This window comes from Elephas maximus, chromosome 17 (genome assembly GCF_024166365.1).
Source record: "Elephas maximus indicus isolate mEleMax1 chromosome 17, mEleMax1 primary haplotype, whole genome shotgun sequence".
Taxonomy (NCBI): Eukaryota; Metazoa; Chordata; class Mammalia; order Proboscidea; family Elephantidae; genus Elephas; species Elephas maximus.
Genome location: NC_064835.1, coordinates 84,807,129 through 84,830,535, shown reverse-complemented (window position 1 = coordinate 84,830,535; position 23,407 = coordinate 84,807,129). Strand labels below are relative to the sequence as shown.

The 23,407-nt window shown below is 46.7% G+C and overlaps 2 protein-coding genes across 6 annotated transcripts in view; one reads left to right on the top strand and one right to left on the bottom strand.

The window, feature by feature from the left end:
* The first annotated feature begins 1,980 nt into the window (after window positions 1–1,980).
* RPL31 (ribosomal protein L31) lies at window positions 1,981–9,277 on the top strand. Its single transcript, XM_049856337.1, has 5 exons — window positions 1,981–2,059; window positions 2,446–2,552; window positions 7,453–7,578; window positions 8,704–8,816; window positions 9,215–9,277. Exons 2-5 carry the CDS (start codon window positions 2,446–2,448, stop codon window positions 9,244–9,246), a joined length of 378 nt encoding a protein of 125 aa, XP_049712294.1. The 5' UTR covers window positions 1,981–2,059; the 3' UTR covers window positions 9,247–9,277.
* A 702-nt stretch (window positions 9,278–9,979) lies between these two features.
* TBC1D8 (TBC1 domain family member 8) overlaps window positions 9,980–23,407 on the bottom strand; it is a 133,325-nt gene continuing 119,897 nt past the window's right edge. For 2 of the 5 annotated variants that reach the window (XM_049856318.1, XM_049856315.1), the window contains exons 16-20: window positions 19,477–19,717; window positions 18,152–18,217; window positions 13,660–13,749; window positions 13,149–13,246; window positions 9,980–11,085 (exon numbers count right to left, since the gene is read on the bottom strand). In XM_049856318.1, the coding sequence (XP_049712275.1) occupies window positions 10,627–11,085; window positions 13,149–13,246; window positions 13,660–13,749; window positions 18,152–18,217; window positions 19,477–19,717 (954 nt within the window). In that variant the 3' untranslated portion in view covers window positions 9,980–10,626. The other 3 variants (XM_049856314.1, XM_049856316.1, XM_049856317.1) reach the window with 3 other exon arrangements.

Below are 23,407 nucleotides of genomic sequence, written 5' to 3'. Positions count from 1 at the left end.
TTCCTCAGCTCCCCCGCCTTTGGTTCTCCTCCCCTTTATGGCCAAGAGCAGAGTAGGTGGGAGCAGCGCCCCAGGTGCCCATACACACCCTTACCCCGCCATCTGCCTCCCTCCACTCCCCACGACTCCTGCAGTGAAACTACTTTTGTTGAAATCACTGATTACCTCCTGTTTGCTGAATCCGATGGATACATCTGTTTTTGCCTTAAACGCTGCAGTGTATAGTATCTGTTGATCACACTGCCCTCCTTTTGGCTAGTAAGAGTATTTTCAAATCATGACACTTTAATTACTTTTTTTTGGACACTTAAGGAGCCCTGGTGGTACAGTAGTTAAGCACTTGGCTGCTAACTGAAAGGTCAGCAGTTGGAACCCACCAGCTGCTTCGCGGGACAAAGATATGGCAGTCTGCTTCCATAAAGATTTACAGCCTTGGAAACCCCATGGGGCAGTTCTACTCTGTACTATAGGGTCACTAGGAGTTGGGATCAACATGAAGGCAGTGGGTTTGTATTACTAAGAGCTGAGCTTTGCAGTAAACCACAAAACTTTTTGCAATGCGTTATATCTATAAAATCATTCTGCTCCTTCCCAATCCCAATGTAACTGCCTTAATTCAGACCCTCATCATTTGTCTGTATTATGTAAACAGTTTCCTTCTACTGGTCTTGCCACCGTACTGCCTCTCACCCCCACGCTGTTGTTCAGTGTTGCCAAATTAACTCTAAAACAGATCTGATCATGCCACTGCCCTCCTGGAAACCTTTCAGTAACTCCTTATTCCCTATAATACTCAGACTCTCGAGTGAGTCCACATGGCCCCACAGACTATCTACATCTCCAGTCTCATTTCTCAACCTCCCCAACTACACAGCCTCCAGGAGACAGTGCAGTCTGGGAAGCTATCCTGCCTCAGAACTTGGATGTGCTGCACCCTCCATGAATCTGCCTGGCTGTCTCCTGCCCATCCTTCCAGACCCAGCGCACACCTCTCCTTCTGTCTGCACCCCTGACCCACCCATGCACCTGGCGGGACAGATCTTCCTGTGGCTCCATGGTCCGGGGCAGTAACAACTTTCATTCACGGGTCTCCTCTGCTCAACATGAGCTCCTCAAAGGCAAGGGTTGTGTCTTAGTATCTCTGGGACCAGCAGCCAGGCACAGCACCTGACGCAAGGCCAGTGTTCAGTAAACACTTGTGGAATGGATGAATGAGTGAATGAATAAATGAATGGGAAAAGCAAACGAGGGTCTTCTGCCCCGGACCTGCTCCAATCCAGCTGTGGACCTGGAACTAGAGTCTTCATCAACTCCAGGTTTTAGGTTCCTCCCAGGGGCAGAGTACCCAATAAGCAAGGTATGCACGGGCTTAACTGTGCTTACTTACTAATCTGTAGAGCACAATTTCACCTGTTTTCCACAAGAAATGCATGTGAAGTTATGCCCTAAAAAAAAAACCCCAAAACCCGAATCGATTCCGAGTCACAGTGATCCTTTAGGGCAGACTAGAACCGCCCCACAGGGTTTCCATGGAGTGGCTGGTGGATTCGAACTGCCGACCTTTAGGTGAGCAGCCCAGCTCTTAACCACTGCGCCAGGAGAGCTCCGCTAGATTACTAAGTAAGCACGACTAAGCCCGTGCGTACCTTGCTTCCCGGTTAATCCGCCCCGGTCCCTCTGAAGAGTTAGACCAGCGGCACAAGCCCCTTCCGACCTAGCGGTGGGCCCGTGAGGACGCTGAAGGCACAGAAGCCCCTCAGCCGGTTCGCAACCCGCCTAGGAGCCGACGGCCCACCAGCGCTCGCCTCCAGCAGAGCCCGGCAGACCCCAGCCCCAGACAGCTCCGCGGAGGCAGCGGGGTGCGCAAGCGCGGCCCGCCCAGGCCCCGCCCCCGACGCCCGCTCGCTCCTCCCCTATCGCGCCGCGTCCGTCCCAGCTCGCCCCTTGCTAACCACACCCCCTTTCCCGCCCCCATGCGACCCGGAAGTTGTAGCGCGACCGCCCCTTCCCCTCTCCCACAATTCTTTGCGCTCTTCCTTTTCAACCCGGTCCCGGCGCTGTGAGTATGGACGGCGGTTCTGGGCTTGGGAGATCTAGCTTCATCCTCCGCCGTGACTGTGCTGATCAGGACGGCAGGACTTCTTCTAGGCTGTCCGGGGCTCCGCGTTCCGGGGAGATGGGAATCAGCGCTGGGTTTAAGGGCTCCCGGACCCTGGGAGGAGGATGTCTGGGGCAGCCGGGGCCGCAGGGGTTTCTGGGGCTGGGGCATCTGGGGGGCGCGGGTGCTGCTCCGCGGAGTGGCCTGGGTGGCCTCGCTAGGCCAGGGGCGCAGGGGCGAGGCGGGACCTTCCGCACGGGACGCCCCGAGGGCGGCAGCGTGGGGCCGGGCCCGAAAGGGGGGATTTGACTCGCCCCGCTCGCCTGAGCCTCCTTGTCTGGTTTTAGATGGCTCCCGCCAAGAAGGGTGGCGAGAAGAAGAAGGGTCGCTCTGCCATCAACGAAGTGGTGACCAGGGAGTACACCATCAACATTCACAAACGCATCCATGGCGTGTGAGTACCCCTGCTGTCGCCCCGATGCCCCGTTGGTTGGGGGTCGTGTACTCAGGCTTCTGGTTGTTACTCAGGAATCGGCCTGGTTTAAAGGCTGGGGGTCTAGAAATTCCTCTTAGCCTGTATTCCGTGGACCTTCAGGTTTGTTAGATTTAAAGTGTACTTCTCTGAGGCTAATGGCTGGAGTTTCTGGGAGAGCCAGTTCTGGTGATCAGATGTGAACATCATCCTTGCTCAGTGCTTTGTGTTGAAATTAAATCTGGGTCAGGAGTCCCCCGCTGGTGCAAGTGGTTAAGGCTAGACGACGAGACAGGCCTGGCCGCGATCTGCTTCTGAAAAGTCACAGCCTTGGAAACATCACCAGGCAGTTCTACTCTGCACACACACAGCCGCCATGAGTCCGAATCGACTGGACAGCAACTAAATGAGGCTAAAGAGCAAAAGATTTGTATATTAGTGAAAACAAACTTTTAATGTTTTCTAGGCTTCAGTAAAGTTAAAAAAGCTGGGTCCAGCCCAGAATGTGAATACTTAATGGGATCACCGTAGCTCTCCAGGTCACATAGATGGCATGACAGTTTGTTGAGTTTTAATGTTGTCAGGTGCCATTGAGTTGGTTCCAACTCATAGCAATCCTGTGTACCACAGTATGAAATACCGCCCAGTCCTGTGCCATCCTCACGATCCTTGTTATGCTTGAGCCCATTGTTGCAGCCACTGTTGTCAGGCCATCTAGTTGAGGGCTGCCTTCTTTTTTGCTGATGTCCTTCTCCAGGGACTGATCCCTCCTGACAATTTGTCCAAAGTATGTAAGATGCAGTCTCGTCATCTTTGCTTCTAAGGAGCATTCTGGTTGTACTTCTTCCCAGAGAGATTTGTTTGTTCTTTTGAAAGTCCATGGTATATTCAGTATTCTTCACCAACACCACAGTTCAGAGGTGTCAGTTCTTTGGTCTTCGAAGTTGTAACACTGCAAATAAAACATGCTGTGAAGTGACAAAAGTCAGTGGAGTTATAGGGCAGTGTTTGTGGTGGGTACACATGAGTGTCGTGGACTTGCGCTGAAGAGCAGTGTAGGGAGTGGTTTTGCATATGGTAGTTGTAGTCCTTGCTTTTCTGTAGGGCTTATATTTTAGTGTTTGAACTTAGTTTTCCCCCTTTTTCTGTACATGGTCGCTATTGTTGGTAATGAGACACCCAGCAATTCTCTTGTTGAAAACAGTTATTTGGGGGCGTTTTCAGTAGAAAAACGTCACAGTGAAATATTCTTTTAAGGCAGCAGTCTGGAGTGGGCAGTCCCATCTCACTGTGCCAGGGATTTCCATGTGTGGTAGCATTTGCATTGAGCCTGGCATTTCAGCACCGCTTCCACAGCTGTTGGCCAGGGAACATTGTGTGCGTTGTCTTATTTGGGGTCTCTTTTTAAGAGCTCAGCTGGAAACCCTGGTGTCATAGTGGTTAAGTGCTGTGGCTGCTAACCAAGGGTCAGCAGTTCGAATCCGCCAGGCGCTCCTTGTAAACTCTATGGGGCAGCTCTACTCTGTCTTACAGGGTCGCTAGGAGTCGGAATCGACTTGACGGCACTGGGTTTGGTTTTTGAGAGCTCAGCTGCTAACCAAAAAGATAGGAAGTTTGAGTCTACCGTCCACTCCTTGGAAGCCCTGTTGGGCAGTTCTATTCTGTCCCATAGGCTCACCATCAGCCGGAAGCGACTTGATGGTGGTGGGGTTTTGGTTACTTAGCTCTGGCTCTACAATTCAGTGCCTTTTGTACATTAATGCTGCTTGGGAATAACCGCACCTTTGGGAGTGGGGGTGGGTGGGCATATCAAGTGCCTAACTGTACCAGGTATGGTACTGGGCTCCACAGGGAAAGTGTGAACTGGAGGCCCTCCCTGTCATAGTAGAACAGTATTTAGACATTAGTTGGTAAAACACCAAGTAGAAGGTAAAGCACAGGTTGGAGGGTGGGGTACTGTTTTAAAGGCCACACAAATAATGGGGTGAGCCCTGCAGATAGCTAATGGGTTGACAAGACTTTTTTTTTTTTTTTTTTGTGAACTTCAGATGAAGGTTTACAGAACAAACGAGTTTCTCATGAAGCAGTACACACATTGTTGTATGACATTGTTTAACAACCCCATGACTCTCCTTTCTCAACCCTTGGTTCCTTATTACCAGCTTTGCTGTTCCCTCCTACCTTCCAGTCCCTGCCCCAGGGCCAGTGCGCCCCTTCAGTCTTGTTTTGTTCCATGGGCCTGTTCAATCTTTGGCTGAAGGGTGAACCTCAGGAGTGGGCTCATTACTGAGCTCAAAGGGTGTCAGGGGCCATACTCTCAGGGTTTCTCCAGTCTCTGTCAGGCCAGGAAGTCTGTCTGGCCTTTCTTTTTGAGTTAGAATTTTGTTCTACATTTTTCCCCAGCTCTGTCTGGGATGCCTTATTGTGATCCATGTCAGAGTAGTCAGTGGTGGTAGCTGGGCACCATGTATTGTACTGGACTCAGTCTGGTGGAGGCTGTGGTAGATGTGGTCCATTAGTCCTTTGGACTAATCTTTCCCTTGTGTCTTTAGTTTTCTTCGTTCTTCCTTGCTCCCAAAGGGGTGAGACCAGTGAAGTATCCTAGGTGGCTGCTCATAGGCTTTTAAGACTCCACATGCTACTCATTAAAGTAGAACGTAGAACATTTTCTTCATAAACTCTGTTACGCCAATTGAGCTGTATGTTCCCTGAGACCATGGTCCCCAGTGGGCAAGATTTTTGGGCATTTTGCCGTTTGCAAAAGCCTTGCGTGCGGACATCCATAATGTGAATCCCTTAGTCATTTTCAGTCCTTGCTTGATCGGTAACAATTGACAGTTCATCATTCCTTCCATAAAATGTTTTATTCATTTGTCTTCCAAAGACTAGTCTTGTGTTTCTTCCTTCTTCACTAGCTGCTCCTTCTGTGTCTAGTTGATTGGTTTCTCTCATGTCCTCTTAATGTTGACTGTTCCTCTTTTCTGTCTATGCTTGTTCATAATGACCAGTCTTTTTTTTTTTTTTTTTTTTACCTGTTACCTTCTAGTCGATTCCAATTCATAGTGACCCCGTAGACAGACTAGAACTGCACCATAGGGTTTCCGAGGAGCACCAGGTAGAATCGAACTGCAGACCCTTTGGTTAGCAGCCGTAGCCCTTAACCACGATGCCACCAGGGCTTCCCGTCTTAGGACTTCAAATATTTTCCATATGCTTTTTCTCACTGCTTAGTTGATGTCTCTACTTGGGTGTTTAGTAGGCATCTCAAACTTCACCTGGCTGAAAACCAAGCTCCTGGTGTCCCATCTCCACCCCCAACCTGTTTTTCAATTCAGTAACAACTTGGCAAACCCTGTTGGCTCTTCCCCCGACTGCTCCACAATCTGACCAGCTGGCACTGACCCTGGGTGGTTACAGTAGCAGCTCCTGGCTGCCTGCCTCCCCACCCCCAGACATATGGTCTGTTCTCAGACCCTCTGCTTTCCTGTCTTGTTGAGGTTAGAAGCCAGGGTTGCTGCTCTGATCCTACGTGCACTTGCCCCCCGATTTTGTTCATCAGACCAGACGTGATCTGTTTCAGGGTGGCCTGTTTGTTTTTTCCACTCTGTTGCATGCCTTTCTCGCAGATACCTAATTCAGCTGCTCTTGTCCTCTGAGTCTTGGCTCCAGGGTCACCTTGCTGAGTCCTTCCTTAGCCCTGTTTAAACTTGTGGTCCTTTCCCCAGTACTCCCTCCCTCTTTCCGTGGCCGCTTTCTCTCTGTAGTGCTTACGACCACCTGATGTACTCAGCACGTTACTTACGTGAGGGTATTACACCTGCACCACCTGAAGTACCCGGCGTGTTGCTTACATAAGGGTATTATACCTGCTGCTGTTGTTTTTACATGGCTGAGTACTGAGTGAATGAAGTGAGCTTGCTTGATGGATTCTAGAAACAGCAGGGAGGCTGGAGCAAAGAGAGCCAGGGGGACATAGTAACAGAAGAGTGAGGTAGGTAGGAGTCAGATCTAGGCCACAGGAAGGTTCTGAAGGAAATGGGAAGTCATTCAAGGTTTTGGAGCAGAATTAGGTCACTCTGGCTACTTGTATCAGATTTCATAAAGTTTACTTTATCGGTGAGTCTACTGAGCACTAGTTTGAGCCGGGTACTAGGTGTTGGACTTACGGAGGTACGAGACGGACGTGGTCACTGCTCTAATGAAGTTTTGAGCCTTAGGGTGGTGGGCACTCTGGAGACTCTGCCTCACTTGAAATGGCCTTCCTTTACTTACCGAAATGCTTCACCATTGCAGCCTGAAAAGATGTTGCGTTTTCACATTTCTTATTTAATTGTAAGTGTGGATTTAAATGAATCCAGGAACCCTCATCTGAACAAAGGATTACTAGCTGCTAACCCAGAGTCCCGAGCTGACTTGAGTTGAAGAAGGAACGAGTATAAAGCATTAGAGACTGAACCTGACACATCCCAAGAGCTCCAGAGGATTCACCGTTGTCGTCACCCTCGGAGGGAATCCGCCCTTGCTCCAGGCCCTTCTCCCATAGGCCATTCAGGGGTTTCTGCCACTGGTGGCTTGTGACAGAAGGGCTGACCCGGGCTTATCGTCCAAAGAAGCTTCGGGTTTTGCAGTTAAATGGGTCTTCTGTCATGTTTTGTACTGGTTTCAGAACAAACTCCAGATGACACTTAGATTAATAATGAGCCAATAAACTAGGAGCATTGGCTGATCTGCTTCAAAAACAGGCCCTGTCTTAAGATAAAACAGATTATATTTTGATTTGAAGGCATGTATGGTATTTATTTAAATGTTGTGTTGGTGAAAACAGGGCATACTATGTTGTACAGTTCACTAATTAGCTTATTTGTGTCCGTTTAAATCTTAGGGGTTTCAAGAAGCGTGCCCCTCGGGCACTCAAGGAGATCCGGAAATTTGCCATGAAGGAGATGGGAACCCCAGATGTGCGCATTGACACCAGGCTCAACAAAGCTGTCTGGGCCAAAGGCATAAGGTGTGGAAGTTCTCTGTGTCATAGGATGAGCTCGTACATACAATTGCTTGGCACTACAAAGGAAGTAATGTGACAGTGACTGCCAGGGTAGAGTAGCATCTGCAGGGAGACGCTTTAAAGTGGTATTTGAACCGAGACCCAGCTGGTGAAGGAGCCAGGATTGTGAGGGTCAAGGGCAAGACCATCTAGAACAATGTGTGTTCTGGGAACACAGATTTGTAGAACACAGGTCGGTGGTACTGGAGTGGAGTAAGCGGCTTGAACAGTAAGTGGGAATGGAGAGAGAGGCAGGGGCTGGACCATCTAGGATCTTGTAGGTCATGGTGAAATGCGTGAATTAAATTTGGGCATAACGGGAAGCCGTTTGAACAGAGATTCTCAACTAGGGCCTGATTTTGCCCACCAGGGGACATACTCCATTATTGCATCAGTGTGAGGGGTCATCACTGGCGCCCAGTGGGAGGACAGGGGTGGTGTTCAGCATCCTACAGTGCACAGGGCGGCCCCCACAATAAAGAACTGTCCAGCCCAGATGTTAGTGCTGCTGCTGAGAAACCAGCATGGGGTGCTGTGAGCAGGAGGCTGGTGTCTCCGGTGGCAGATGTTGGGAGGTTCCAGTGTGGAAGTGGGGGACCAGTTAGAGGAACGGTGATGGCATGGGCCCCACTGATGGTGTGAGACTGGATGTCGGGTGAAATGGCATCGGAGAATTATCTGCATATGGTGTGATTGAAAGTTTAATTGTCTATAATGTGTGCAGTATAGTCTGCAGAGTTCTTCACGGTATTCCTCCAAATTGAAATTTAGCATAGAATAAGTTTTCTCATAACCAGATAGCAGTGTTGGCGGTCGAGGCAAAAGACCTGGCACCTTTGCATGTAAGTGGTATGCTTGCTTAGGCAGGCATGTGTCCTGAGATGGCAGTGTTGCTGTCTGTCTTGGGGGGGTGTTTGATTTTCCAGGGACTGACAGCCATCTAGAGGCTGGTTGGACAGATTACAGTGACAGACGGCCTGTCAGGAACATGTTACAGGAGCAAAGGTGGGATGTGTGAATATGGCTAGTGGCTGTTTTCTTGAAAGGAGGCCCTGTCCTTGTGAGACATTTATTTGTATTTTTCCTTAGGAACGTCCCATACCGAATCCGTGTACGGTTGTCCAGAAAACGTAACGAGGATGAAGACTCACCAAACAAGCTCTATACGTTGGTTACATATGTACCTGTCACCACTTTCAAAAGTAAGTTTACTTAATCCCACAAAGCTATTTCAGTCAGATTTAAAAAAAAAAAAAAGTCTTTAGCTCTTCTATGACCCGAATTTACCTATTTAACTAACAAATACTTAGCGTGTACTTATATGCTAGGGGCCCTTCCTGTAGGGACTTGTAAGTTACAGGCGTGATCATTACACATTTTTAAAAATTCTGTACTGGCATGAGCAAATGCAAAAGGATACAAAACTGTGGTCCATTAAACACATGGAAGGAGTAGAAGAAACACCAAAACACTGATTATATCTGGGTTGTAAAAAGATCATATGAAAAATGGAATAGTACTTGCCCCAAAACCTTCAAGAAAATGTTTTTGAAGTTAAAATGTGAGTCTGGAAATCGACTGGCTGTTATTTCTTTTGCAGACCTACAGACAGTCAATGTGGATGAAAACTAAGCTGATTATCAAATAAAGTTATAAAACTGCCTTCCTGATTCTGTTTTCCTTTCTAAATGCCATATGCTTGTGTTTGTGGGGTGGAGTGTCCTAAAGAGGTTCTCAATGCTGAAATCATTGGGGAGCTTTTCCTAAAAACTGTTGGCCTGGCTCACCACCTAAGCCCTGGTGGCCCAGAGGGTAAGTGCTCGGCCACCCAGTGGGTCTGCGAGAGAAAAGAAGGACCTGGCGCTCTGCTCCCGTAAAGATGACCACCTAGAAAACCCTGTGGGGCAGCTGGGAATCAGAGTCAACTCAGCAAGCCCGCTCACCACCCCTGCCCCCTAGAGCTTCTGGACACAGGCAGCCCCCGGGGTATGAACAAGCTCTGTCCCTCACAGTGAACCTAATGGACGGTGACTGCGGGGAAGGATTTGGTGACTGTGGTGAAGGATTTGTTGTATCGGGAGATGGTTCCAGTGAGGGCAAATTTACATAACGTTTGTTGAGGGATTGTCTTCCCCAGTGTTTCCACCACTGACGTTTAAGTGTCCTCGTAGAGGTCCTTTTTGAAGCCCTACGGTAGTTGTGCTGCACAGCCAAGGTGGGGTCGGTGACCTCAACTGAGAACACGGGTGGTGGTGGAGACGTCTGTCCAGCTCACCTAGTCACCAGCAGTTCAGCTGGCCTGGTGAGGATAAGAACCATCCAGACCTTAAAAGGCTGAAATATAAGATGAAAGAAAAGGACCAAGTCAATACAAAAATTTCTTATTAAAAAACTTAAGGCCAGCATCCAAAAGCATGGTTTGTACAGAACATTTTTGGAAGGACATTCAAAGTGAATACAACCAAATATATTAAAATGGTTTCAATTACCAGCATTGAAACAAAATTAGTGCAAAAAAAAAAAAAAAAGCCAAATACAGTTGCACAGATAGTGGCTCTCAGACCTTGAGCGTGAACTTCACTAAAACCTCACTCGTCGTTCCAAGTGAAAGAGGAGCATGGGGGCTGGTCTCCTGGTCGCGACAATGTGACTTGTGGCCACATCAGGAACAAAAGCATACTATCGTCACAACAGAGGTGCCCATTTTCACCAGATCTGGTAAAGTGATGTGAGCCACGGGGTTGAGCCAACTGTTGGATGGATGCCCTATAGCACTGGCAATGTCCAGTTGTTGATTTTCTTGAATAAATAGAAATGTCTGAGGGCTGCTTCAGTTTCCCTAGCTACGGTTCTGGCTGTCGGGTCGCTCTGTCCAGATAATCCAGTCTGTAAAGTGTACCCTAAAGGAACTAGACTTAAGACCAGGATTTGTGGACTGACAACCCATGAACCAGTCTGGGGTCCTTGCTTTGGTATGGTGGGCTCCAGTCTACACAGCAAGCTGCCGTCTGGCTACAGGTTGCTCAGCTTGAGCTCAGCCTGAGAGTGGCGGCTCATTTCAAAGGTCTTGAGACTGTACTGACTGATCTTGGCGTTTTCAAGTTTGGATTTAATCTCTAGTGGTTTTTCAAAAAAGTTCACTAGTGATTGTTCAGTCAGCAGGGATGCTAGAATGTGTTCCAGAGAGACAGTCCAGTCTCCTGCGGCTGCCTCCTCGGGAGATGCTGGGGAGCCCTGGGGGACAGACCCAGTGTTGGCAAAAACGGAGTCCTGGTCGGGAGAAGGTGCTGGAGCCTGCAGGTCCTCCCCTGGTTCCTGGGAGCAGCTTCCAGAGGAGCTGCTGCGCTGGCCCACTTCGCCTATCTGCAGCAGCAGGGTGGTGACCGTAGCGATGGCCTGGTACAGATGGTTTTCTTCTGGGTCTTCGTGGAACATGCTGTACAGAGTTTTGCAGAACTGGATAAATTCTCTCTGGAATTAAAGAAAAGGTTCACAGAAGGCAGCAAAACCAGGGTGAAAGTAGAATGTGGTATTTAAAAAAAATCTACTTAGTTCTTTGGGAAAAGCCACCTGATGACTTTTGGAAGAAGCAGAACGTAAGAAAAGGTCGTCTGCCCTTCCTGGAAACGGACTGTGAAAGGCGACTTCTGGGAATTCAGCACACTCGGAAAGGAAAGGTTACTTGTCAATACGGCAACTACTAGGCAATAAAAAGTGTATATGCCTTCCCAGAGGGTGGCCACACCCTTTAACCCAGCAAGTCCACCTGCAGAAATGCTTCTAAAAGAAACCAGAGCCAGAGTTTACAATAGGAAAAAGTCGGAAACAGTTTAAATACTAGGATTAAATAAAATCACAGATGTTCATCTGGTGGGAACAGCATTCAGCAATACAGGTTTTTAAACACTGGAGCATGTCACGGACCGAATTGTGTCCCCCAAAATAACGTGTCAACTTGGTTAGGCTGTGATTCCCAGTAATGTGTGGTGTCCTCCATCTTGTGATTGTGATTTTATGTAAATGAGGATTAGGGTGGGATGTAACACCCTAACTAAGGTCACATCCCTGATCCAATGTAAAGGGAGTTTCCCTGGGGTGTGGCCTGCACCACCAAGAAAGCAGTGCTGGGAGCAACCCTTTTGGCCCAGGGTTCCTGCACGGAGATGCTCCTAGTCCAGGGGAAGACTGATGACAAGGACCTTCCTCCAGAGCCTACAGAAAGAAAGCCTTCCCCTGGAGCTGACACCCTGAATTTGGACTTGCAGCCTACTAGACCGTGTGAAAGAATAAAATTCTCTTTGTTAAAGCCATCCATTTACGGTATTTCTGGTATAGCAGCACTAGATGACTAAGACAGAGAAGACCAGTGACGCTCTGCTGTCTCAGGTTACAGGGCTCTCCTGCCCAAAGGGAGACTCCTGTGATGAGATGCCCCAGGCAAGATTCTGCTAACAGTTACTCCAGGAATAGAGGGAAGTGGGAAATGACTGATCTACCAGAGTTATTTCATGACTTGGGGAAAACAGCCACGATTGTTTTGAAGTAAATGAAAGCAAGGAATTAAACAATATGATCCCATTTTTATTTAAAACATTGGTTAAAACAACAACAAAAAGATTATGTACACCAGAATATGAATCCTGACAGCTTTGGGTGGTGAGCTTTAACTGACTATCACATACCCAAGGGTAGAATGAAAACCTGAAAGCAACTCCCCAAGAGAGTAAGGCAGCACTTCTCAAATGGCGGCACGAAAATACCCACTCCACAAACACTCTGTGAAAAATAGGCTGAGAAGCATCTCACGCTAAATTCTCCTCTTGAAGACTCACAGTACATAAGCACTGAAAATACCTGAGTCCTAAGATAAAGCAATATTTGCAACTTGAAGCCTACGCTCTATAACATCACTATGAGTCGGAATCAACTCCACAGCAATGGGTTTTTGGTTTCCCAAACACTGGAAGAACTCTTCAAAAAAGAAAAAAAGCCACCACCAGGTTTTTAGGTAGGTATTACCACCACTCCGTTGCCGTCGAGTTGGGTTATTACCACCACATGGCACCTGAGTTCAGCACAGAGCCCTTAACTAGAAATGCTCCGAGGTGAAGAGATGGGTGTCAGTACTGTGTATCGTGTGGTCAGTGATTTTCAAGAAAATCAAGCGTGTCCACAGCCCCCACGTCTCCAGTGGGTGTCTTATCACCAGAGGGAATGTATCTCCACCACCACCCAGCTAAATGAATTTGATATAAAAAATCTTCAGACACAAAGTATGTAGCGGCCTTCTGTTAGAAGAGCTCTATCTGCAATACACATATGTAGACGGAGTTTATGGAATGCCTCTGAATGTCTGCATGGATCGCAGTCTCAATATCCCATTCAATTACCACAATGTTCACCTCACAGAAGTTACAGGACCCTTTAATTACGGCTTCGGTGCTCAAGGGACCTGTGCCTAGTTACCAAAGCCTCATCCCTACACAAATCACTTGGCAAAACAGTCCACTCTCTGCACAGATCCAGCCTCGTACCTGGCTCATTTTGGGCAGCTCTTTCTCCGTTTTATCTTTTTCTTTGGCTAAATCCTTAATCATCTGCTTCAGTTGTTTCTGGTAATCAGCTGCATCACCTTGAGGCAAAGGAAAATACAACAGATCATGTAAACAAGGTCGACGAAAGCAGAGAGGAAAACTCACAGGTCATGGTGAAGGGGTGCAGAATCTCACCGAGTAAATGCCACAGACTGGCCTAAGAGAAGGTTTGTCTTACTGACCGACGACTACGGACGGTGTGGGAGCTGGGTGACTTCCCTTGCTACAATAAGACCCAGGAAACCATCCAGCATGAGGAAAACCACGGTGGGAGCGTGGAGGGGCAACACCTAAACTGGAAGGTTTCTGGTTTCTGAAAGCAGTGGGCTGGGTTTGAACTCACGGAGGGAACAGGGAGGGGACAGACAAGGCCGCCACTGGGAGGAGCTGCTGAAGGCAGCAACTGCAGCACCTGCCCAGCGGGAGAGGGCCAGTGAGAAGTGGTACGTGCCATTCGATGTCCCGAAAACCAGGGGTCTCGAAGTCGACAACAGAGGACTCTTTAATGGTGACTGGCTGTCCCGGTCATTTTCAGTGAGTGCTTTGAAAACAAAGAACAAAATTAAACGGGACTTTCTCTCTAATCAAAATTGAGAGTAATTTACTTTTTAATTCCAGGAAGAACTAAAGTCTAAGCCAGCAGCTCCCAATCTGGGTTGCAGAGTCTGCCTGGTCCAGAAACCCAAATGCGAACCAGGCATGTCTGGGTATACCAGGGAAGTAAAATGCCTTACAGAGCTAATTACGCTTCTCCCAAAGGCATATCAGTACTGTTGTAATTAACAGTGCACAAATTCACAGAAAGACTGCCGACGCTGACCCGGAAGAATATACAGAAAAATCTTATTTCATAAAACTAAAATGTGTGTGGTGGCACCGTGGTTAAAGTACTTGGCTGCTAACCAAAAGGTCGGCGGTTCAAACCCACCAGCTGCTCTGAGGGAGGAAGATGTGGCAGTCTGTTTCCGCAAAGATTACAGCCTCAGAAACCCTATGGGGCAGCTCTCCTCTGTCGTCCTACAGGATCGCTATCAGTCAGAATCAACAGCAGTGGGTTTGATTTTTTTGTTTTTGGTGTATATACATATATACACACATGGATGTAAACTTGTACCAAATGTTCATAGCAGCATTATGTACACACACACAGACACGCACATATGTAAACCAAACCCATTGCCATCAAATAGATTCCGACTCATAGCGACCCTATAGGACAGAGCAGAACTGCCCCATAGGGTTTCCAAGGAGCGCCTGGTGGATTTGAACTGCTGACCTTTTGGTTAACAGCTGAGGTCTTAACCACTGCACCACCAGGGTTTCCACATTTTTTTTTTATATACACACACATATTAAAAACTCTAGAAATAAATACACCAAATCTCTGGATGGCAGGATTACGGGTAAGTTTGAACCTCTTCATGTTAGTATTTTTCTATAATGACCATATATGGCTACACTTACCTCATTTCTAAAAAAATTAAAAACAGCTTTACTAAATCCAAAGGGTGCATTTTTGGAGTTTTCTTGAAATATTAAAGCTATAATTATATTGGCACCCTCATACACTGCTGGTGGGAACGTAAAATGGTACAGTCAGTATGGAAAACAGTTTGGCAGTTCCTCAAAAAGTTAAACACAGAGTTACCCCTCGACTGAGCTATTCCACTCCTAGGTATATACCCAAGAGAAATGAAAACCTATGTCTACACAAATGTTCGCTGCTACATTATTCACAACAGACAAGTGGGGAAATAATCCACATATCCACAACAAAATGTGGTATATTCCTATGATGGAATATAAAGAGAAAGGATGGTCTGACACATGCTACAACGTGGGTGAACCCTGAAGACACTATGCTGAGTGAAGGAAGCCAGAGAAATGAGGGTCTGACACATGCCACAACGTGGGTGAACCTTGAAGACACTAAGCTGAGTGAAGGAAGCCAGAGAAATGAAGGTCTGACACATGCCACAACGTGGGTGAACCTTGAAGACACTAAGCTGAGTGAAGGAAGCCAGAGAAATGAAGGTCTGACACATGCTACAACGTGGGTGAACCCTGAAGACACTAAGCTGAGTGAAGGAAGCCAGACACAGAAGCTTACGTGCTGTGTGATCCCATCTACATGAAATGCCCAGAACAGGCAAAGCTATAGAGACAAAAAGTAAATTAGTGGTTTCCTGGCACTGAGCAGAGTGGGGGAGGGGAGAGGTTAGCGTGACAGCTAAAGGGTATGAGGTTTCTTTTTGGGGTGACGAAAATGTTCTAAAATTGATTGTGATGATGGTTATACAATTTATGAATATACTAAAAACCACTGAGCTATACACTGTAAGTGGTAAATTGTATGTATGGTGTTTGAATTATAGGTCAATAAGGCTGTTATAAGAAAAAATAACAGTTATAAGGGGGAATGACAAAGGATTACCGTATTTTAAAAGGTTGGAATTTACTAATAAGCCGTTCGCTGAATAAATCAAAGGCAAAATCCAATTGTGATTCAACAAATATCCACAAGATGGCACCAAAGCCTTGATGGCCCATTCTCCTTCCCGCTTGGGAGGTTTTCTTTGTTTTGTGATGTTTTTTCTGTTGGTTGGTTTTTTCCATAATGAACATAATAAGTCATTCTTTTAAAGCTCTGTCCAAAATGGATTCTGAGCAGTGGCACATAGGAGAACACACTCAGAAAGTGAATGGCAGGAACATGAGAGACCCCGAATGGCACCTGAGGCAGTTATGATGGGAACAGGCTTTCCCAGGAACAGCCACTCGGAGGCCAAGAAGAGACTGGGTCCTCGCCCTCAGAGAGCTGTGTGTACACAAGTGGCTCTAACAAAATGCTGTAGTGGGAGAACCAACACACACGTGTCCTGGGGGCACAGAGAAGGGAACTCATTAACTCGGGGTGGGTGAGTGTCCAGGAAGGAGGTTGGTTAAGTATCAACAATGACAAAACCAAAGCAAACCCATCGCCAAGGAGTCGATTCCGACTCAAAGCGACCCTACAGGGCAGAGTAGAACTGCCCCATAGGGTTTCCAAGGAGCGCCTGGTGGATGCAAACTGCGGGCCTTTGCGATGGCAGCTGAGTGCTTAACCGCTGCACCACCACGGCTCCTTCAAGATACAATACTTAAATAAAAAAAACAAAATTGATCATGCTCTATCTAGAGCTACAGCTGCTAACCAAAAGGTCAGCAGTTCAAATCTACCAGGTGCTCTCTGGAAACCCAATGGGACAGTTCTACTCTGTCCTGTAGGGTCGCCATGAGTCGGAATTAACTCGAAGGTGATGGGTTTGTATTGTTTGTTTGTTTTTAAATACCATATAGGGAGACCCTGTATCGTGCAAATGGATAGGCACTTGACTAACCGAGAGCTTGGCAGTTCAAACCCACCCAGAGGCAGCTCAGAAGAAAGGCCTGCTGACCTGCTTCTCAAAGGTCACAGCCTTGGAAACCCTGCGGAGCAGTTCTGCTCTGCACACGTGGGTGGCTGTGAGTCCGAACCTGATCCGTGGCAACTGGTCTTTTTTGTTTGTTTTGGATCCCAGATAGATAGAATGAAGATCATGAAAAAATGACGGTAAATGAAGAATTACGCCCATCTTCTATGTTAGCAGAAAAATATTTGTGAAAAATAAGGGCAAGTTAAATAAAAAATACAGCTCAGTAACTTATATTGGCATAAAAAGGCAAAGAACTTCTCTGACGCTGCACAATTTGAAGTAAGGTCACACTGAGCCTGTGGGAAGGTCCAGGAGGAGCTGTGTGCGGCCACAGAGTGCTCTCTGGGGATAAAGCACAAAAGTCACCTTTTGTATACATTCTCGTCGTTTCATGAGCCACCACAATCTTGTGGCACTTGAAACCTCCTCACAGCCCACCAGCCTCCTGAGGCTCCCTCGTTGGGGAGGTCTGTCAGGGGCTCCATCCATCCACAGGCCACAACCCTGGCACTGGGGCCCAGAGACCCTCTGGGATTCCTAACTCGGCTCTATCAGCTTTAAAGATCCAAGGAATATCTGAAGGTTTTCCTAGTCTTTTTCCTATTAATGCTAGGTCTGCTCTCACGGGCTACTAAATGGGTTCCTTCGTTTTTGGTTGTTGTGGTTTGCTGCCATCGAGTTGGCCCTCAGCTCATGGAGACATGGAAAACAGAATAAACACCATCCAGTCCTGTGCCATCCCCGTGATCGGGCTGGGTCAGCTGGTTGTGATCCATAGGGTTTTTACGAGCTGGTGTTCAGAAGCAGGTCGTCAGGCCTCTCTTCCGAATGTTAGCCTGGAAGCTCTGCCGGAGCCTGTTTGGTATTTCAGCGGCGTTGCCACACGCTCTTTCACTGACAGACGGGTGGCGGCTGTGCGTCAGGTACACTGGCTGGGAGTTACCCCAAGGCTCCTGTATGGAAGGCGGGGATTCTACCATCGACCCACCAGTGCCTTCTGTTTCTGGTTATCACTGCTGAAATTTGAAGGAAGCATGGCACTGCATGCTGGGAAAATGAAATGGTCTTTCAAAACCGTAGCCTCCCGTAACTATCTACTTAAGGTAACCAGGACTGGCTTCCCCACACCCCGTTCCGTAGGTCAGTGGTTCTCACGGTGTGGTCCCCAGATCAGCATCACCACCACCTGAGACACACATTTTCGGGCCCCTCACAGAACTAGTGAGTCAGAAACTCTGAGTGTGGGGCCAAGTCACCTACGTCTCCACAGGCCCACCACGTGATTCTGATGTGTGCTGAAGCTTGAGAACCAGTGCCATAGGTCATGCGGTACCAAAAAGGGTGTGCTCTGCCACCCCCAAACTAGAAACATCTGTTACCGTGAGTCTTAATAGGATTTAACGTGAGGAGAGCTTCTGTGTTACACAGGAAGCTGACCTCGTGTTAAGGCAGAACAGAGTTCGAACTTTCCGACTTGGGATTTCTTACCTGGAGGGGTATGAAGCCTATAGAGCAGTTTAATCTTTTCATTCATTTCTCCGTTATACATAATATCTGCAAAAAGGTAAAAAAAAGAGACTAAGAGGAGGCAAAGGGCCACAGTACATCTGTTATGACACAAATTCACTGAGCTCAAAGCGTGCGGCTCCCGACCCCCAGGCACACGCCATGTTTTAAATTAGAAATTGTTTTGTCTGTGTGTTTGTTTTTTAACCCGTTGAAGATTTTACCAAACTCACCAATGGGGAAACTAGTGAGATGGTTCAACTAGTCCAAAGAGCAGACACATTTATAGGTAAGGAATATTAAAATGAGTGGTCAAGTGAAGGGCAACTGGCCCCTTCTGTGGAGGGGAGAGAAACTGACTGAACCTTCACTGGACAGAATTCAGACTTGTTTACAGACAAGAATCGCTTGGCATCGCTGTTATCGATAACCTACGGAGTTGTAAATTAGCTGCCCCCCCTCCACCCCGCTCCTGACCCTATAGGAAAAATAGAACTGCTCCATAGGGTTTCTAGGGAGTGGCTGGTGGATTCCAACTGCCAACCTTTTGGTTAGCAGGCAAACTCTTAACCACTGTGCTACCAGGGCTCCAAATAGCTCCCACAGAAGCAAAATTAGATAACTTGCAACACTGTGCCATAGATTATTACATAGCTCCCACCCAGCACACATTTTTTTCTCCATTATCACCATTACTATTACATGCTTAATATGGCAACGTGGGAATTATATGAGGTACTGCAGTAATGTTACATCATGACAATGATTCTCATTTTTGTCCACGTTTGATGCTTCTTAGTACTTTGGTACCTTCCTCCTTTTTTTAGCATGTTTAAAAGTTATTGACATATTTTACTTTACACAATGGAAATAGATTTATTGCTCCTTTTGATTATGAAATTCGAGTTTTAAAGGCAGTGCTTGGTGATGTTTAAGTTACGAGATAACCTCATGAATTTTGTCTGACCTCATTCCTTTTGAAAAACTGCCGTTTTATGTAAAAAGATTAGGGATGTGGCTCCTACAAGCCGAACCACCACCCTCTCGGTGGCAAGGAGAGTAAGGCCAACAGCATATGCTGAGCACCGCAGAGAGCTTTGCCCTGTGCCCCTTACGCCCAACCAAGGAAGCACAAAGGTGGCCATCAGAAGCCTGCAGAGTGATATATAAAACCATGGTCATGCCAGGCCAGTCACAAATGCATTTCATGGTGTGTGGATTTGCCTGCTACACAATCCACTTTGCCTTCTGTTCACAGACTCACACCCCAAATCAACTCAGTGCAGTGAAGGCCCACAAAGCCATACCGAGACAGCTAACGAATCCCTTGAATTCGATGAGGTGGTCCATATTGTCATCCAGGAGCCTAAAAGTCCTTTCCGCGAGGGTCTCCGTGTGGGTCCCACAGGTCCATGGCGAGACAAGCTTAAACAGGTTTGTAAACTGCTGGGAGTCTATGCGGTACTGCTCCACATAGGGCCTGTTGGGGTCGTGGCGCTGAACCACAGGACTAGGCTGCTCCCAATAACAGCTCAGCATGTGTTCTCGCTTAGAACAAGAGGGAGAAGACATAGGTGAGACGACTGCTCCCGTGGGGGGCTGCGTGCTGGAAGCCAAGGCTGACCACCAAGGCCTTCCCTCCTGCCTTGCTTTGCCTCATAAACCATTGTTTATTGTATAAGCAATGTTATAACATGAACAAATGAAAAAGTTAAAATTACAATCTCATCACCCTAACCAATGAGACATAAAACTTTTCCTCATTACCTTGCAGTCCTTGTCCACATAATTCTGACAGTTTTCATTATAGAAGAGATATGATTTTTATTCTAATGGTGTCACTTTTGCTGCTGTTGACACGTGCCGTCAAGTCGATTCCGACTTACAGCTACTATATAGGCCAGAGTAGAACTGCCCCATAGGGTTTCCTAGGCTGTGATTTTTACAGGAGCAGATCACCAGGTCTTTCTCCCTGAGAGCAGCTGAGTGGATTCGAACTCCAGACCTTTCGGTTAACAGCCGAGTGCTTAACCATTGTGCCACTAGGGCTCCTTATTGTCGCTTAGAATCATATTATTTGAAAATCAAAATTACAAGACAGATCTATAGGATACAGAAGAAACTAGTAAAACTGGTTACCTAACCAGTTTTGACACAGTTTTAATTATAGAAAAAACACAGTTTTTATTCTGCTATTTTCACTCAAAATCATGTTGTTTAAAAAATCAAAAAGTACCAAGAAATCTATCAGACACAGAAGAAACCAGTAACACCAGTTATCTGTGGGGAGGAGAAGTGAACGGGTAGGACCCAGAGGTGAAAGCGAAACTTTTTACTATATACTTTTATCCTTTCTGAATTTTTAGTCACATGAGCATATTGGCAGCTTAAAAAATTAAAAACAGGTGATTTGAAGTCTTGGGAATAGATTGAAACCAAAGAGCCAAAACTGCCCCTGCCATTGAGGACCAGATGGCCTCTTTAGAATGCATTACATAAAACCATCCTCAGTCACCTCTCGGGACATCTCAGTTCACAAAAGCCTGAAATGGTTCCCAGTCACCACAGGGCTCTTCCCAGTTCCATACCCTCTGCCCATAAAGATGGGCCAGAAACAAGTGCGATGCCGTAACATGTAAGCACAGATCCTTGGATGGAAACCAAAATGCCATTATTGTTAGTAGTGTACACTCTTTAAACAACCTTTGCAGAATCGTAAGAAGTACCACGAGAATTTTATGTGGGAAATAAAGGTCTAAAAAACTTCCACCCCTAAAAATCCACAGCCCACTATAAATTTTCACGTGTATTTGTGCATACTGTGAGACTAAAGGCCTCTCAAATGCTGCCCAGAAAAGAAGAGCTGTGAGATACAAGCAATGCACTGACAGAGCCATTTTACAAACACTCCCACAGAAAGGCAAAGCAACACAAAAATAGGCAAAGGGTATGAACAGGTGATTCTGAGAAGTATTCGATTAGGAGAAGGTACTCAACCTCACTAGTGAACAGATTAAAATGAAATGCATTTTTCAACCAGGCTAGCAAAAACTTAAGATCAATGATTTCAAATGCTGGGTGGGTGTGGAGTGTGGAGAAATGAGCACTCTTACGCACCCTGTGGAATTGTAATTTGCAAAATCAAACATTGGAAGGTACCTTAGCAGTACAAGTGTCCCTCGGTATCCGTGGGGGATTGGTTCCAGGACCCCCCATACCAAAATCCGTGGATGCTCAAGTCCCTTCTATAAAATGGCGTAGTATTTGCACAAAACCTACACACATCCTCCTGTCTACTTTAATAAATCATCTCTAGATTACTTACAATACCTAATACAATGTAAATACTGCATAAATAGTTGTTACACTGCATCGTTTAGGGAATAATGAAAAGAAAAAAAGCTTCCGTGTTCAGTGCAGACAGCAACCACCACAGGCCTAGCTACACGGTACATATCAGCAACAACGTAACGTCTTTTCCGATCTGCGGTCGGTTGAATCCACAGATGTGGAACCCGTGGATATGGAGGGCCGACTGTATTGACTAAAACCGGGTATGTGGATCTGCCACGACGCAGAAATTCCACCTCAAGGAACGCACCCCACAGAAATGGCAGCAGAGGTGCCCAGGTGCTCATTACAACGCTGTCGACAGAATAGCAAAAACCTAGAGCCAACACAGATGGCCCTCGATAGGTGAATGGTTAAATGAATTAAGGTTCAGTCACACAATGAAGCTGGGCAGTCATTAAAAAAGATCTATAGATTCTGATCCCAAAAATGTCAATACAGTGAAACCTGCGAAAGCCAGAAGCTATGTAAGGTGGAAACCTGTCAGAGAAGGAAAACGCAAATATTTACCACTAATAGAGCAATTGAAAAGGGGTCAGACTGCCCCCTGTCCAAGGCGGAAAACTCAAGACTGGAAAAACAAAGCAATCCTGTTGTGTTCCGGCTCTCACAGGTTTCACTGTCTATGGTTAACTGCAGGCAGTTGTGTGTGCTACAATCTCATTTTTATGGGAAAAAAGTGTGTGTGTGTTGTGCATGTGTGTGTCTACAGACAGATGTAGGTACAAAAAACCCAGAAAATCAGGAAAGGTAGCTGCCATATTGTTAATAGTCACCTGCGCAAGGTGGGGTTGCAGGGGCAGCCAGGATGAGGCGCTTTCATTTCTTGCTTTGAAAGTTTTTGTTTTGTTTTCGATGCCGAGAGTAGGTATAGTTATTTTTTCTTTGTTTTGTGTTTTTCAATTAAATTTTGAAAATAGAAGTCTGTTTTCGAAAACAAGAATAGAAAACAAAAGTTTTACCCACTACATAGAAGCAAGCAAAATGATATCAAAAAGAGAAACCAAGTGCTCTCCAGGGCACAATAAGCCAGCAATCAATCGTGAAGGAACATCACTGACCAGTTGAGTTCCCAAGGCACTGCTGCAGGGTGTGTCTGGGAGTTGTCACTGCACAGAGTCTGAATTTATACTGTTCACACCACTGCTGCAGGGTGTGTCTGGGAGTTGTCACTGCACAGAGTCTGAATTTATACTGTTCACACCACTGCTGCAGGGTGTGTCTGGGAGTTGTCACTGCAGAGTCTGAATTTATACTGTTCACACCACTGCTGCAGGGTGTCTGGTGGCTGTCACTGCAGAGTCTGAATTTATACTGTTCACACCAGTGCTGCACCGTGTGTCTGTGAGTTGTCACTGCACAGAGCCTGAATTTATACTGTTCACACCACTGCTGCAGGGTGTGTCTGGGAGTTGTCACTGCACAGAGTCTGAATTTATACTGTTCACACCACTGCTGCAGGGTGTGTCTGGGAGTTGTCACTGCACAGAGTCTGAATTTATACTGTTCACACCACTGCTGCAGGGTGTCTGGTGGCTGTCACTGCAGAGTCTGAATTTATACTGTTCACACCAGTGCTGCACCGTGTGTCTGTGAGTTGTCACTGCACAGAGCCTGAATTTATACTGTTCACACCACTGCTGCAGGGTGTGTCTGGGAGTTGTTATCGCACAGAGTCTGAATTTATACTGTTCACACCCTACTCGGAGCATAAAATGATTGAAGCTGTTGTTAATTTCAAAGAGTAGGAAACATCACAAACCTGAATCTAGGGAATTGAAAGGATTACTTTAACAGTAAAAATCCGTTTCATTAAGCACCAATCACATTGTTCACTTCTACTAGAAAAAGGATTTAAAGAAGACAATCAGAGCTGTTTCTTGTTAA

Coding starts and splice junctions, on each gene's coding strand:
- RPL31 (XM_049856337.1), top strand. CDS start 2,446: ATGGCTCCCGCCAAGAAGGGTGGCGAGAAGAAGAAGGGTCGCTCTGCC. Junction 2,553..7,452: donor CACAAACGCATCCATGGCGT/GTGAGTACCCCT, acceptor TTTAAATCTTAG/GGGTTTCAAGAAGCGTGCCC. Junction 7,579..8,703: donor GTCTGGGCCAAAGGCATAAG/GTGTGGAAGTTC, acceptor ATTTTTCCTTAG/GAACGTCCCATACCGAATCC.